The 14,526-nt window shown below is 41.0% G+C and overlaps 2 protein-coding genes across 2 annotated transcripts in view; one reads left to right on the top strand and one right to left on the bottom strand.

Moving 5' to 3' along the window:
- The window catches only part of LOC123753961 (uncharacterized), a 23,574-nt gene extending 19,400 nt beyond the window's left edge, over nt 1-4,174 (top strand). Inside the window, exons 12-14 of the mRNA XM_069311257.1 lie at nt 13-130; nt 1,385-1,514; nt 2,580-4,174. Of these exons, the coding sequence (XP_069167358.1) occupies nt 13-130; nt 1,385-1,514; nt 2,580-2,648 (317 nt within the window). The 3' untranslated portion in view covers nt 2,649-4,174. The remainder of the gene's footprint in view (nt 1-12; nt 131-1,384; nt 1,515-2,579) is intronic.
- LOC123753962 (cell division cycle-associated protein 7) overlaps nt 4,027-14,526 on the bottom strand; it is a 24,036-nt gene continuing 13,536 nt past the window's right edge. The window contains exons 5-7 of the mRNA XM_045735988.2: nt 12,889-13,148; nt 10,932-11,058; nt 4,027-5,859 (exon numbers count right to left, since the gene is read on the bottom strand). Coding sequence (XP_045591944.1) covers nt 5,710-5,859; nt 10,932-11,058; nt 12,889-13,148 — 537 coding nt within the window. The 3' untranslated portion in view covers nt 4,027-5,709. The remainder of the gene's footprint in view (nt 5,860-10,931; nt 11,059-12,888; nt 13,149-14,526) is intronic.

Raw genomic sequence — 14,526 nt, 5'->3', positions numbered from 1 at the left:
TTAATATTTCAGAGTGTGTGGCGGCCATGGGACGGGAAGTACACCCTTGCGACTCGCTACTTCCCTCGCTACTCTCCCGTCTCCACGACCTCCAGCTCAGTAGGGACTACCGGCGTCTCTTCCTCGTCAGGTGGGTCGTGCCTGAAGCTTAGTGGTAGTCCTCTTACAGCTGCCCTCTGGAGCCCCTCCTCATCACCAACACATTACAACAGTGTCATCCATCGGATTCAACTCAATGACCTGATTGCTGGGCATAGTTCCTTCAATCCGTCCCCTATCCCAGCTGCAGTTCTATCCTCATATCCTAGCTCCTAGCCCTAGTTTCCTTTCCAGGTGCTCTGTAGTCCTAATGGGTTAACTTTCCCTTCATAATTACCATACTTTAAGTCCAGTGAATCACAGTCCACTGCCCCTCCACGTTATCAGACGACCTGGGACAATATGCACCATATTCGTGTACTCTTGTGCAGGCACGCTCAGGAATACTTTGTAAACAAGTTCTTTCTGGCATTCTTGGTAAACAAGTACTTTCTGGCATTCTTGGTAAGCAAGTTCTTTCTGGCATTCTTGGTCAACAAGTACTTTCTGGCATTCCTAAATCATCTAAAATTCCCTCCTTTTGGGGTTTCATTTTAGAGAACATGAACAGGACCCCCCCCCCCCATCACAGGGTGGGTGTGTGGTCCTGACAGCGCCTGACAGCTGAGTGGACAGCGCTTCGGATTCGTAGTCCTAAGGTTCCGGGGTCGATCCCCGGTGGAGGCGGAGACATGGGCAAAATGTCTCTTTCACCCTGATGCCCCTGTTACCTAGCAGTAAATAGGTACCTGGGAGTTAGACAGCTGCTACGGACTGCTTCTTGTGGGTGTGTAACAAAAAAGGAGGCCTGGTCGAGGACCGGGCCGCGGGGACGCTAAGCCCCGAAATCATCTCAAGATAACCTCAAGCTAGATAACCTCCACTGCCCTGGTATGGGGTCCACTACCACCCACGGGATAGGTATAGGGTCCGCTACCACCCACGGGATAGGTATGGGGTCCGCTACCACCAACAGGATGGGTAGGGAGTCCACTACCACCCACAGGATGGGTGTGGGGTCCATTACCATCCACAGGATGGGCGTGGGGTCCACTACCATCCACAGGATGGGTGTGGGGTCCATTACCACCCACAGGATGGGTGTGGGATCCACTACCACCAACAGGATGGGTGTGGGGTGTCCACTACCACCCACTGGATGAATAAATCGACTAAAACAATAGATTTCGTTAAAAGTACACCATTCACCAGTCCACACCACCTGAATACACCCCTTCCACCCGTAAACAAAAATATTGTTGCACCCTGCAGTAGGCTGACTCAAGTTTCTCTCTGCCTCCGACAGGTTCACAGAGGGCGTGGAGACTACTGAAGAGGGAGATCTGCCAGAGCTGGTAGCCTGTAGACGGTATCTTCTGCCCCAGCACCGTCTGCTCTTGCTGGCGGGCCTTAACCAGGTTGACGAGGGCACAGAGGTTCGTAGCTGGAAATGTTTACGTCTCTCCTTTCTCTCTCTCTCACGTACACTAATAACAACGAATAATTATTATTATTATTAAATTCATCTCTCGTTTTTCTTAATTCTTGATTATTCCTAATCGATTCTGAATGTCTAAATTTTGTCAGTTACCCCTTTAATCAGTATGTTATTTAACGTTTTCTTTCACAAGAAAGAAGAGCATTTTAAAGGAAAATTGAGCTTCTAGTAACTAGCATCAATGTCTACTAGTATACAGTAGACCTGCTAGTATAAGATGGCCTAGTAACAGGCCAAAGCTAACACGGTCATCCATCCAACACGGTACAATCCTAGTGGCGCTTAACCTAACTGACCGAGTGACCGCATACACTCCAGTGCTAATAAACCTATAATTCAAATCATTAATAATTCATTATTATAGGAAATGCACCCAATCTTTTCTGTCCCGCCCCCGGGATTCGAACTCGAAATGTTCGACTGCGAATCGAAAACCAGCCCGGCTGTATAAACCGGGACCCTGTAAGATCTATAAGAGAGAATGTTTGTTTATCTGTGTTCTTGTTCGAGGTCAGGCTATTGCGGTTAGCTTCGCTTGCCCCTAGTTTAAGTAGGATGATCGCCTATCACTATTGTGATAGGTAACAGGGGCATTAGTAACATTACATCAGTGACAAGCAAAGAATGTGAAGTTTTTTCTTTTTTTATAAAATGTGGGTTTGATCGTCCATAGATGTTCTCCGACCTCGCTTATTTCTTTGCTGTCAAAGAGACCCGGGCATCGCCGGCTTCCCCTCTAGTTGATTTATATATGATTTTACATTGCGTATTTCATTATACTCACCGGGACCCACAATTATACTCACCGGACCCCATATTTCATTATATGCGAGTTGCCCTAGTACTCTGTCTTGTAGAACAGTAGTCTACGTCTTCGGTATACAATCGAGGGAGCTGGGTTCAATCCTCGGGCAGGCCAGAAACGGTCGGGCAAGATTTTTTCTTTCATCTGATGCCTCTGTTCAATTCTTGACATAACTCATATATTATATTTTGTTTCCAGGCAACCTGTCCGCTCCTCGACCACCAGCCGTCACCACAGCTCCAACAGCAGCCTCAACACTTTGTGTAATCCCCCCCCCCCCTACCCAACCACTTGGGCTGGACGGTAGAACGACGGTTTCGCTTCATGCAGGTCGGCGTTCAATCCCCGACCGTCCAAGTGGTTGGGTACCATTCCTTCCCTCCGACCTATCCCAAATCCTTATCCTGACCCCTTCCCAGTGCTATATAGTCGTAATGGCTTGGTGCTTTCCCTTGATAATTCCCCCCCCCCCCCCACGGTAAAAAAAAAAAAATTGTATCAAAATATTGTAGTAAATATACTCACAGTATTAACAAAATTACATTCCCATTCAACAAGGCACTCCATATTTTGTTTACAGTATACAAATAATAGCAAGATAATGTTGAAGGTGACTTCAGTTAACGACAAACCTCGCCTTGCAGTTCCTGCCATAAACAAATTGGCAGCCATCCAAAATCATCTCATTGCTCAGACTATAACTAAAAACCAAAATGCTTCTTGCACTTGTTATACAGAAACAGTTAAAAGCAACACACTTGCATTGGTATATAATAACTTCTCAACCTTTTGCTCCCATGATGGCATTTTCATTTTACCATGCCCATGGTATGCTTTTGGTCATTAAGTTATTAAAAAAAATCACAGTTCATGATGTATTTACATATACAGTGAATTTTTGCTGGCATACCACCTCTTGCTATACAGTACATTTTAAAATTATTTGAGTTGAATTACTTTTGTTAAACTTATTAGGTAAAAGAACACAAGTGTGCACCACCATTCCCAAATCACAATGAAGTATTTTGCAAAACATCCATAACACAAATTACAAATACCATAGCAACAATTCTACATTTTCATAACTATGTTCACATCACTAAATTGTAATAAAACTATAATACTGTTAAAATACTGATGCACATATATATATATATATATAAAAAGTATTTTTACTCTTGGAATACATGTACATTTCCACATTGAATATATGTACAGCATTTTACCCACCAATGAAAGTAGTAATTTAATTTAATAATAAATAAATAAAAAAATATAAAAAATACAATCGCAACACTATCAAATTACTTTCAAAAGATCCACAACACGCTACTGACCATGATTCTCGTTAAGGCACATACAGTATTACATCCCAAATTATTCCAGTAGTGACCTTATATATTATCAGTGTAATTCTTATACAACCAAAACACATGAATATAATCATGAACAGTACTGTATAAAAAAGTACTCTTTATAAAACCAATATTTACAGATCACTCCACAATGTAAAAATTACTCTTATAAATTAAGGAAAAATTTAATCTAAATAAAAGTAAATTGTACAACTGTACCAATGTTGTGCTACACTTTTTATATCATCTTCCTAGGCAATTTTTATCATAAAGGAAGATTATATACTACCTTGCAATGACAAGAACCATCACTTTATTGATTACATAACTTGGTCTTAGGATAAAAGAAGGCACCAAGCCAAGAAGACTTTGTTGGTCTTACCGTAATGGAATGCTAGGCCATGTAAACCTATAGTACAAATAAAATGCAATAGGAATTTTCCAGCATTTACTATCCAAGATATACTGAATTTAGGGCTGTATGGCACATTATTTGTTGTCTATACTTGGTAAAAATATAAAACCATCTTCACACATACAACAGTGGGGATTGAACCCTAATCCTCTCCAGTGGGAAACACTTTCAAGTAATGTTTAATCAATGTTTTTGAAAGATTCATTGCCCAGGGAAGGGGTGGGTGGGGGGGGGTTATTTATCATTTATTTTTTGCAGCCTCATAGCATATTTCTCTCCATATGTTGTACTACATCTTTGTGGTGCATCTTTGTGCTAATGGTGTCCACTATGTTAAATCTTTGCTACTGCTGGGTAGGTATGCATCTTTATTACTATTAATTCTACACAAGCAGTGTTCTCATTCATGCAAGAACCCTATGTCAATTTGCTATGCAAATGACAAAACTAAAAGCTAAACGTGCACCTGTTGCACACAAAACAATGACTAGTTTGGGGGAAGGGGGAAACTTCACTACAAGTTTCTTTCACACAACAGTAATCTGTTAAGTAATCACTTGAATCACTACTGTAACCATATTTTCCTGCATGGGTTCCTTATCAGTATGAGATGCTTACTCATTCCTTTCCTATAGAGATAGGGTCAATGCCTATCAAATGACTTATTTTTTTTTCTGAAACCAGACTCATTTACTGTAGGAAATCCATCGAAGGTTTTACTACTCAGATTTCGCAAATAAACTATTACTGTACCAATAACATTATGATGTACATAAATGCAATTGCTTTTACAGTACATTAACCAAAGATGAGAAAGCAATAGTATATAAATTTGACAATTCTTTATCTAGGGAAAATAGTAAAATGTAATGATTTTAAACTTAAAAGAGGCAGTGTAGCTGGAAATAAAATGTTACTTACAACTGTACAAAGTTAATAATGAGCTGTAGCATTCAGAGGTTCTGAATTATGGAGGCTGTGCATCCTAGACAAGAGCACTTTAGTACAAGTAAACATAACAGTATCTACAAATATGTCCTCCAGACCCTAAAAAGGGCAGAGGCAAGATTATCAAGCTCATGACAGCTGACTCAATCTACAAAAGGTAGCTAGGCAAGATATTTTAGTGCAGGTTAGAAATTGAATTTGTTCACTAAGAGAAATAAACAGGCAGTTCCTTTTTTGCTTTTAAGGCACGGTCAGTTTACTTATGAAAGTTACGATTATGTGTTACACCAAATAGTATTACAGCCATTTATTATAATACAACTTCATTCTATTCATATTCGACCGTCAAATTGGTTGGGCACCATTCCTACCCCTTCCAAGTGCTCTAGTTGTTAATAGCTTGGCACTTTCCTCCCCTGATAGTTCCCTTCCCTTCTGTACATATTCACAAGGTGCTTCCACATGTAACTATAAAAATATTTATAAAATGATAGCCAACCAATATTTCTCAATTTCGATCACATATGACTGTCAAAACATACATAAAAAAATATTTTATTTAAAAGCAAAAACCTTCTGCAACAATCATTAAAAATAAAGGCAAGTCACACTACTTGATCAGACTTTCAAGATAATCTTTCACGTTGTCAAAGCCACGAGCCTTAGCAATATTGATGAGGATTCCTGTGGCACTCTTCCCACTTCGGTTGCGACATATAGAGCAATTGCACAAACCTCGACATGGAGGACACATCCACTTCTGGAAATGAAATCAAAGGCTTCATGAATACAGAAGGAATTTAACTCCATTAGCAAATAATGCATCATTCAAGATGATGAAATAAATTACATGTACAGAAAAAACACAAATTAAAAAATGTTGGGGAGAAAATGCTAAGCCACTTTGTCAACAAAGAAGAGAACTAAACACATATAATGGCCACATTCCTATCAACAAAATTTCAGTTTCAAGGGCAAACAATATAATACTAAAGTTAAAATAAAGCCAAGTTGCACAAAGGCAAAATGTAAAGTCAAATAATGCAACAGCTTTGGCCTATTGGAGATGTGCATACATATCAGTGACTAAAGGAAATGAGGTCTAGCTTTTTGTATCTAGGGTGCTTTTGAATCTTTCAATATTTGTATTCAAAGTTTAATTTTATTTTGAAATTGTGGAGTTAGGCGACATCCATAACATCTCCATTCACTGCATTTTATTTGACCACCCACACAAGTTCGTCCTTCCACCCATTCACCGACTTTGCTGCCCGCCCTGCTACTCATCTGTCCGCCAACCCTACCACCTGCCCACCCACTCGCCACCCACGTGTTCTTCCCATACATGATACTACATTGACTGAAAGATTTTCTTTACCAACGTGTTTACTAGCTTTGATGTAAAATTGCCAAATTTTTTGCTATCATGTCTGCCCTTGCCTGCCCACCCACCAGACATCTATCCATCAATCCATCCACCCACCCACCATCCATCTATCCAACCTGCTTGCCCACCTCCTCCCATCCCCATGGCTATATGGAAGCGAGAAAATAAATGGGAATGACCTTAAAAAATGCATTTGAGGACAGAAAATAGTAAAGGTAGAAATTATGGAAGACAATGACAACAAACTGCTAAATAGATATAGAATGTAATAACAGCAATAGGAGCATGTTGGGAGCTGCCATTTTGGTGAGGGAGGTGCATTGTTTGCATGATATATTATGTTTACTGGTGGTCACTATGGTCTTTGGGCACTATACCAGCTTATTTGTACAGGTATGGTGAATAAAACATGTAGATACTTATATATAATGTGTGTATTGAGTGTACAGCCCATCCTCCGAATTGACAGTACGATTTAACACAAAGTGTAATAAGTACATTTTCTTATTGTCATAAACAGTGCATAACTACACTTATGGGGCTGTTACATTTACCCAACTCCCTCCCCCGATTTAATTCTCATCGTTTTCTGTTAAGACACACAGAATTTTAGGATAAAGTTTTCAATTTCAATTTGCTATACACTGTACACAAGTTTTAAATATCAGGAATGTCTTTTTCAGGTTTATTAAACACTATAGATTTTATACAAAATTTTAAAATATCCTGAGTTTCTTTACAATTTATTGATATATTTTAGTTTTGTTTATTAGTTTTATAAAACTGTAATATCAATATAGCTATAGGTTAAGTACTAATTGTAATTAAGAAGCAATAAAATTATTATCTTCAAAAACTAAGACGGTTAGGTGAGGTTGTGGTTTTCTATTCAGTTTTTCAGGTAAACTCAAATATTCACAATATATATGATAGTACGATTTAATACTAAGTGAAAATAAGTACAATTCCTAACTGCTATGAATAGTACATAATTGCACTTATTTGTCTTCTTATATTTACTTCCCCATTTTTGGAGGACGGGCTGAGAGTGTAATAACACCACAAACATTGTTGTTGGAGGAGAAATATTAGTGCGTCTGGCCTTTAACCAGTGACGGCAGCAGCCACCAGCCGACTGTGTGTGTGTGTGTGTGTGTGTGTGTGTGTGTGTGTGTGTGTGTGTGTGTGTGTGTGTGTGTGTACTCACCTAGTTGTGTTTGCGGGGGTTGAGCTCTGGCTCTTTGGTCCCGCCTCTCAACCGTCAATCAACAGGTGTACAGATTCATGAGCCTATCGGGCTCTGTCATATCTACACTTGAAACTGTGTATGGAGTCAGCCTCCACCACATCACTTCCTAATGCATTCCATTTGTCAACCACTCTGACACTAAAAAAGTTCTTTCTAATATCTCTGTGGCTCATTTGGGCATTTTGTGTGTGTGTGTGTGTGTGTGTGTGTGTGTGTGTGTGTGTGTGTGTGTGTGTGTGTGTGTGTGTGTGTGTGTGTGTGTGTGGAGGGGGGGGGGGGGGGCTACATCTCTTATTGCTTGAACTCGTCATACAAGCTTAGATGTACAGTTATGCCGAACAAAACATGTAGATACTTATATTTAATGTTTGTGAATCTATATAAATAAAAATGGAAATGTTCGTTTGTTCAAAATTGCTAATCTTCGAAAGTTCTTCACCGATTGCTTTGAAATTTTTACACAATGTTCCAATCGCATCTGAGCGGGTTTTTATATACATACAGGTACTATATAGATGTCACGTCTGTGATGGGGAAAAAAACATGCTTTTTTTTAAAAATGGTTTTCCATGCGAGGGAAATCTTCAAAACCTCTTTACTGATTGCTTTGAAATTTTGACACAACATTGCATTCAAATAGGCACGGTTTTTTTTATACCTACTATATACATGCCTCACCAGTGACAGGAAAAAACATGCTTTTATTAAACAGCGGCATCTGTTGGACGTAAGTGCAACACACGCTATATTAATTGATGTAATTGATGTATGTATGTGTAAAATGTATATGTGGAAGCTGATCAGAATTACATTTCACCTTTGTGAATGTACATTAATAACACTAGGTAAAAGACACATCAAACACTTTATGTAGGGCATACGTAAATCTGTGTATCTATGTACTGTATTTACGTATGTAGGTTAGCTTAGCATTTTAAAAGCACCGAATCACCTTCTGTGGTTGAGTGTTCAATAAACCCTTGAACTATATGTTTAACACTTCTCTAACCCTGTCCATGGAGGACAGAAGAAAATGTATATATGCTGGTTGTAAATGTGTGGCCACATCTGTGGTAGAAAAAAAAAAACTGCTTTGAAATTTTGACACAACATTCCATTTGAATGTGTGTGTGTTTTTATATATCTACTTTATAGATGCCACATCTGTGAGGGGTAAAATTTTTTTTTTTTTTTTTTTTTTTTAAACAGCGCCATCTGTTGACCGTAAGAGCAACACACGCTATTCTAAATATGTTACGAGTACATTTCAATGTTTCCGATTGCATTGATAAATTGAATTTTCATAGATTGATTTATTTTCAATTTTTATTTAATTATTTTGTGTGACATTGCGATGGAATTGAGCTGTGTTGTTTACCATACCATTCATTTCGTGAGTATAAGTATAGATGCCACTCTTGTGACAGGTAAAACCATGTTTTTTTGAAAAACAGCACCATCTGTTGCACATAAGAGCAACACACGCTATATGTTACGGTTCCATTTCAATGTTTTCCGATTGCATTGATAAATTGAATTTTCATAGATTTTTATTTATTTACATTTCGATTTGTATATTTTGTGTGACATTGCGTTGAAATTGAGCTGTGTTTATCATACCATTCGTTTTGTGAGTATGATTTATTTTATTTTTTCATTGTTTCTCAGTTTTTTAACTGTTCTGCTTATTTTTCAGTGATGGGAACATCAGATCATTTGATGTTCCAGATTTTCTGATGGTAACATCAGATCATTTGGGAATGCATCGGACGAGGGAGTGGTGAATGGTGGGGAGGACGAGGTTATCTTGAGATGATTTCGGGGCTTTAGTGTCCCCGCGGCCCGGTCCTCGACCAGGCCTCCACCCCCAGGAAGCAGCCCGTGACAGCTGACTAACACCCAGGTACCTATTTTACTGCTAGGTAACAGGGGCATACGGTGAAAGAAACTCTTCCCATTGTTTCTCGCCGGTGCCCGGGATCGAACTCGGGACAACAGGATCACAAGTCCAGCGTGCTGTCCGCTCGGCCGACCGGCTCCCTAAATGGGGGATGGGGGAGGGGAGGATGGTGGAGATGAGGGGATGGGGGAACGGGGAATGGTGGGGAGGAAAAGGGGACAGGAGAGTGGGGGAGGGTGGAATGGTACGGAGGTTGAGGGGACGATGGAGTGGGAGATGGTGGTGAGGACGAGGGGACGGTGGAGTGGGGGCATGTTGGGGAGGACAAGAGGACGGGGAGGGGGGAATGGTGGGGAGGACAAGGGGATGGGGGGAATGATTGGGAAGACGAGGGGACAGGGGAGGGGGAAATGATGGGGAGGACTGGAGGACAGGATAAGGTTGCTGTGGCTCGGCAACACATGCGTTGCCGAGCCACAGCAACGCGTGGCCGGGTACAGCTAGTAGTGAATAAAAGCAAAGACAGTATGGTTGGAGGAGTATGTTGGCGAGTGAGGAAGTGGTGGCGAGTGGCTGGCGGGTGAAGGCTACTCTTCGTTGCTTTTCAACTCACAATACCAACTTAGTGGTTTGTTATGGTGAACAAAACATGCAGATACGTCTATATAACATGTGTATATAGTGTAATAACAGCAAAACTTTGTTTATTGTTTTATGAACATAATTGAATTACTAATATGAACACAATTTTGAGTACAGCGATGGTAATTGAATAATATTACTGAAAAAAAATAAAAAAATAAAAAAATAATCAGACATTGAAATAATTAGGTAATAATATCTTTGTAGCAACCCTCGCCTGACAGCGCGGGTGGAGCAGACCTCGTCTGGCGACTGCTGTCAACGCCTCTTTTTTTTTTGCCAGACTTCCCCCACCCTATTGCGCCCAAAATAAGCCACATACAATTTTTTTTTTTTTACTTTTCCTGTGAGCAGGGAACACAAATGAAAACTTTTATAAGACAAAAGAATTTTTTGGATTTTTTTTTTTTTTGCACCTGTGGGTGTTGTAGGCAAAATGGCCCTTAGCAACTCAAGGGTTAAAATCCACAGAATTCTTTCCTTCCGTACCAGTTCCAAACACTTAAATTCTCCCCGCCATAAATCGGGAGAAAAAATTAATAGTTTGTAATGTAAATATAATTCTCCAATTCTTCCTCTAGCTAAATTTCCTCTCCAGACTTTAAATTCCTCCTATGTAGATCCATATGGATACCTTGATAAACAGTGACTTACAGGGTTAAGTAGTGCATCTCTGACATCCTCTCCATATCGGTTCTTGAGACAGGGTCCACAAAACAATCCACGTACTCCTGAACATTCACCAGACCGACAAATGGTCTTCGTGTCAATAGTCTTCTGCCTAAAACATAAAAAGCAGGTTCAAGGAATAATATTTTAATAATAAACAGCATTAAAACTAGTTGTGTTTTAGCATATTTCAATAATCTAGGAATATTATATATCTAGCATTTCAAATAACATTTGATTCTTAAAAAACTGGCATTACAAGCTGTAGTTTATTTCCCATGCTATATTATACAAGTTTTCCATCTGGTAGCCTACACATGTCCCATGTGGACCTGTTCCAACCCAAGTGTTTCTTCCCTGACTTTAATTAATGAAGTAGCAGTCCACAACCAAGCTTTTCTTTTCTAACTTTTTTCCGATTAATACAAACTTACATGATTTTTGCCCAGAACATGTCTGATAGCATGTCTGTTATCAATGTCAAGGTGTTAGGAGGAAGCAAGTTACTTTACCAAATATGGATAAGTTGGTGACTGCACTTTTTGAAAATGGTCATGCTGATGCGAGTGTTGGAAGAGAACTGAGGATCAGCACAAGTACAGAGTCTAATAAGAAACGGCAAGATAAATCCACACAATATAAGCACTTGTACAATATTTTTAGATTAGGTTAGATAAATAAACAGAATAGTTGTCCATCAATCAAGCAATGTTATGTTCACTAAGCTAAGCTGATTTTTTTTATTGTCATAATTTACTTATTCTATGAAGATCCTCCCCAATGTAAATTTATGTTCATTGTATGTGGAAATACAAATTTATGTTGGTCGTGATACCAAAAAAAACAGCGTTGAATGTAATAAAACCCCATTTTCTAGGCGAGACCCAGAGGCTCCCCGGAGCTTATCCAAGCTGATATGCTAATGTCAGAATTTGGCATCAATCATGTGTGGGGGGTTCTGTGGGCCTACCGGGAACCATGAGCCAGAACCTGGCCCCCCTCAGAGAGCCATAGTGAGCAATGGCCTATAGAAACCCCTGTATGGTTTGAAGCATTCTATGTCTGCCATCGACCGGTTCATGCACCCAGAAAGGTAAGCGTCCCAAAACACCTATTCTGGTGAAAATTGCTACCAAACACCAAACAAGTGGATAGAACTCCCCAAATAGAAACGAGCAAATGAGCATGACATCACACGTAGCTGTGCCGCTGTCTGCGCAGCTCCGCCTCCCTGGGAGGGGGAAGGGGGAGCCCCAGACCCCCACCCGGCTATCCACCATTTAGTTCTGAGCCTGGATGTCAAAACAAGTGAAAAACCACCAACCGGGGAGGGGATGCCGGGGAGCCTCCGGGTCTCACCCAGAAAATGGCGTTTCATTACATTCAACGCTGGTTTTCTGGGAGGAGCCCCTTCAGCTCCCTGGAGCTAACTACCCACAGAGGAAAAGTAAAGGGACTGACCCGGGAGGCGGTCGCTGCTCACTCCTCGACTCAAAATCGAGACAACTGGCTGCAACTGCTGACCCAAAGCAACACGGGCCCGACTAGGCCCAGGAACGTTCACGAGATATCGAGCAGCCAGGACCACAAAAGTTATTATTGGTAGACCACAAAACAGTAAAATTCAGTTAATTGCAATACTTTTATTATTTTAATTTTTGTTTAATTAGTACTGTTTTCAGTTGTCATTATATTAGCATACATTTTTAGATGTACTCTAATATTTAATAATTCATTATTTACTATACATGGCTAATTGTCATCTTGTTCCCAACTGGGGGCAAATAAACAATCGATTAACACTAAGGTTTTGTAAAATTGTTCAGGTGGAAAATTCACATTTTTAATACTTAAAGATCATTGTAAACTGGATGTTCAAGACTCTACTGTACATTCATATATACACTATAGATAATTATTGTATAATCAAAATTAATCATACCTGCACTGATGACATGTAGTCCCAATGTGAGCATTGTAGATCTTCCCTCCACTGCGATCAGCAACATTTCTTAGATCTGAAGGGGTAACATTCTCTGGCATAACTATATTAACATTAGGATCAAACACAGCGTTAGGCCTACTCCTCCGCCCACTTCCAGAATTATCAGAGCTCCCAATACTAGTGCGTTTAATCGGAGAAATGCTAAATGACGATGAAAGATTGCGGGCAGCTCGTTTCATTTTTTCTACATCCATGTCCTGCAAGCACACAAAACAAGTACCTGTAAATAACCTACCACAAATCTACAACAAAATATTAAGAACTTCTAATAAAGTTCTATTCACATAATGAACAACAATAATGAGAAAACACAAAAATGAGCAGATGCCTACACAATGCACGAAAATTAAAAACATGGTAAAAAAAACAGTGTTGAATGTAATGAAACCATTTTCTGGGCAAGACCCGGAGGCTCCCCGGAGCTATCCAGGCTGAATGGATATTTATAACTTTCTGGCATCAGTCATGTGCATGGAGTTCTTGTAAACCAGGGACCACAAGCCAGAACCTGGCTCCCTCAGAGAGGCACGAGGAGCAATGACCTATAGAACCCCCCCCCCCCCCAATGTGGTTGGGAGCATTCTATGTCTGCCATCAACCGGGTCTGACACCCAGAAAGGTAGGTGTCCCAAAATAAACCCCTATTCTGGCAAAACTATTGCTACCGAAAGCCGAACGAGTGGACAGAACTCCCCAAATGAAAATTAGCAAACTAGCACGACTTCATCATATCGCCTCGCCACTGTCTGCACAACCCACCCTTCCCAGGAGGGGGAAGGAGTAGCCCCAGACCCCACGCGCCGGCGATCCAACTGGCAGTTCTTAGGCTGTATGTCAAAACATGTGAAAACGCCACCGACCGGAGGGAGGGATGCCGGGAAGTCTCCAGGTCTCGCCCAGAAAATGGCGTTTTATTACATTCAACGCTGGTTTTCTGGGGAAAGCCCCATCGGCTCCCCAGAGCTACCTCACCAAAGATAAGGAAAAGAGGGAAGGACCTGGATGGTGGATGCCTCGTGCCCAAATGCAAAAACAAGACTACCAGCAAACTGAAGGACCCAACAGACAACCCGGGAGACCCGAACCCTGGAACAAGAAGGAAGGAAGGAAGGGAACCCGGGCAATCCAAAATGCCCCTACGGCTAAAGAGGCCAAGACGCGCAGTTAACAGCAGAGTACCGCAACCAAACACATGATGCATCCCCGGCCTGACCAACCAAGCAGCAACAACTCAAGGACCCCTCCGAAAAGCAGCAGACGCATTCTACACCCGAAAAGAATGAGACGGCCGTAAACTAACAAAACGACTACCAGGACCGAAGGAGCAGAAGCTTCTGTGCCAGAGAAGAGCATGAAACTCCCCGACCCGATCCCCCAGAGGCCAATGCCAACGAGAAAAAGAAAGAAACCTGAACTGAAGGGGCCACCACAAACCGAGAGAAAAGAGAGCACCCGGTCCAAAGACTAGGACGGCTCAGGAGGCGCATGAGCAGGCCAGGGGCGAAAGAATGCACGAGACAGCAGAACGGGGAAGAAGTAACAACAACACCGAACGCAAGCTAGAGCGGCTCCGCC

Source organism: Procambarus clarkii, chromosome 6, assembly GCF_040958095.1.
Source record: "Procambarus clarkii isolate CNS0578487 chromosome 6, FALCON_Pclarkii_2.0, whole genome shotgun sequence".
Lineage (NCBI taxonomy): Eukaryota > Metazoa > Arthropoda > Malacostraca > Decapoda > Cambaridae > Procambarus > Procambarus clarkii.
Note: the sequence above shows the minus strand (reverse complement) of the source record. Positions and strands in the feature narration are given on the sequence as shown.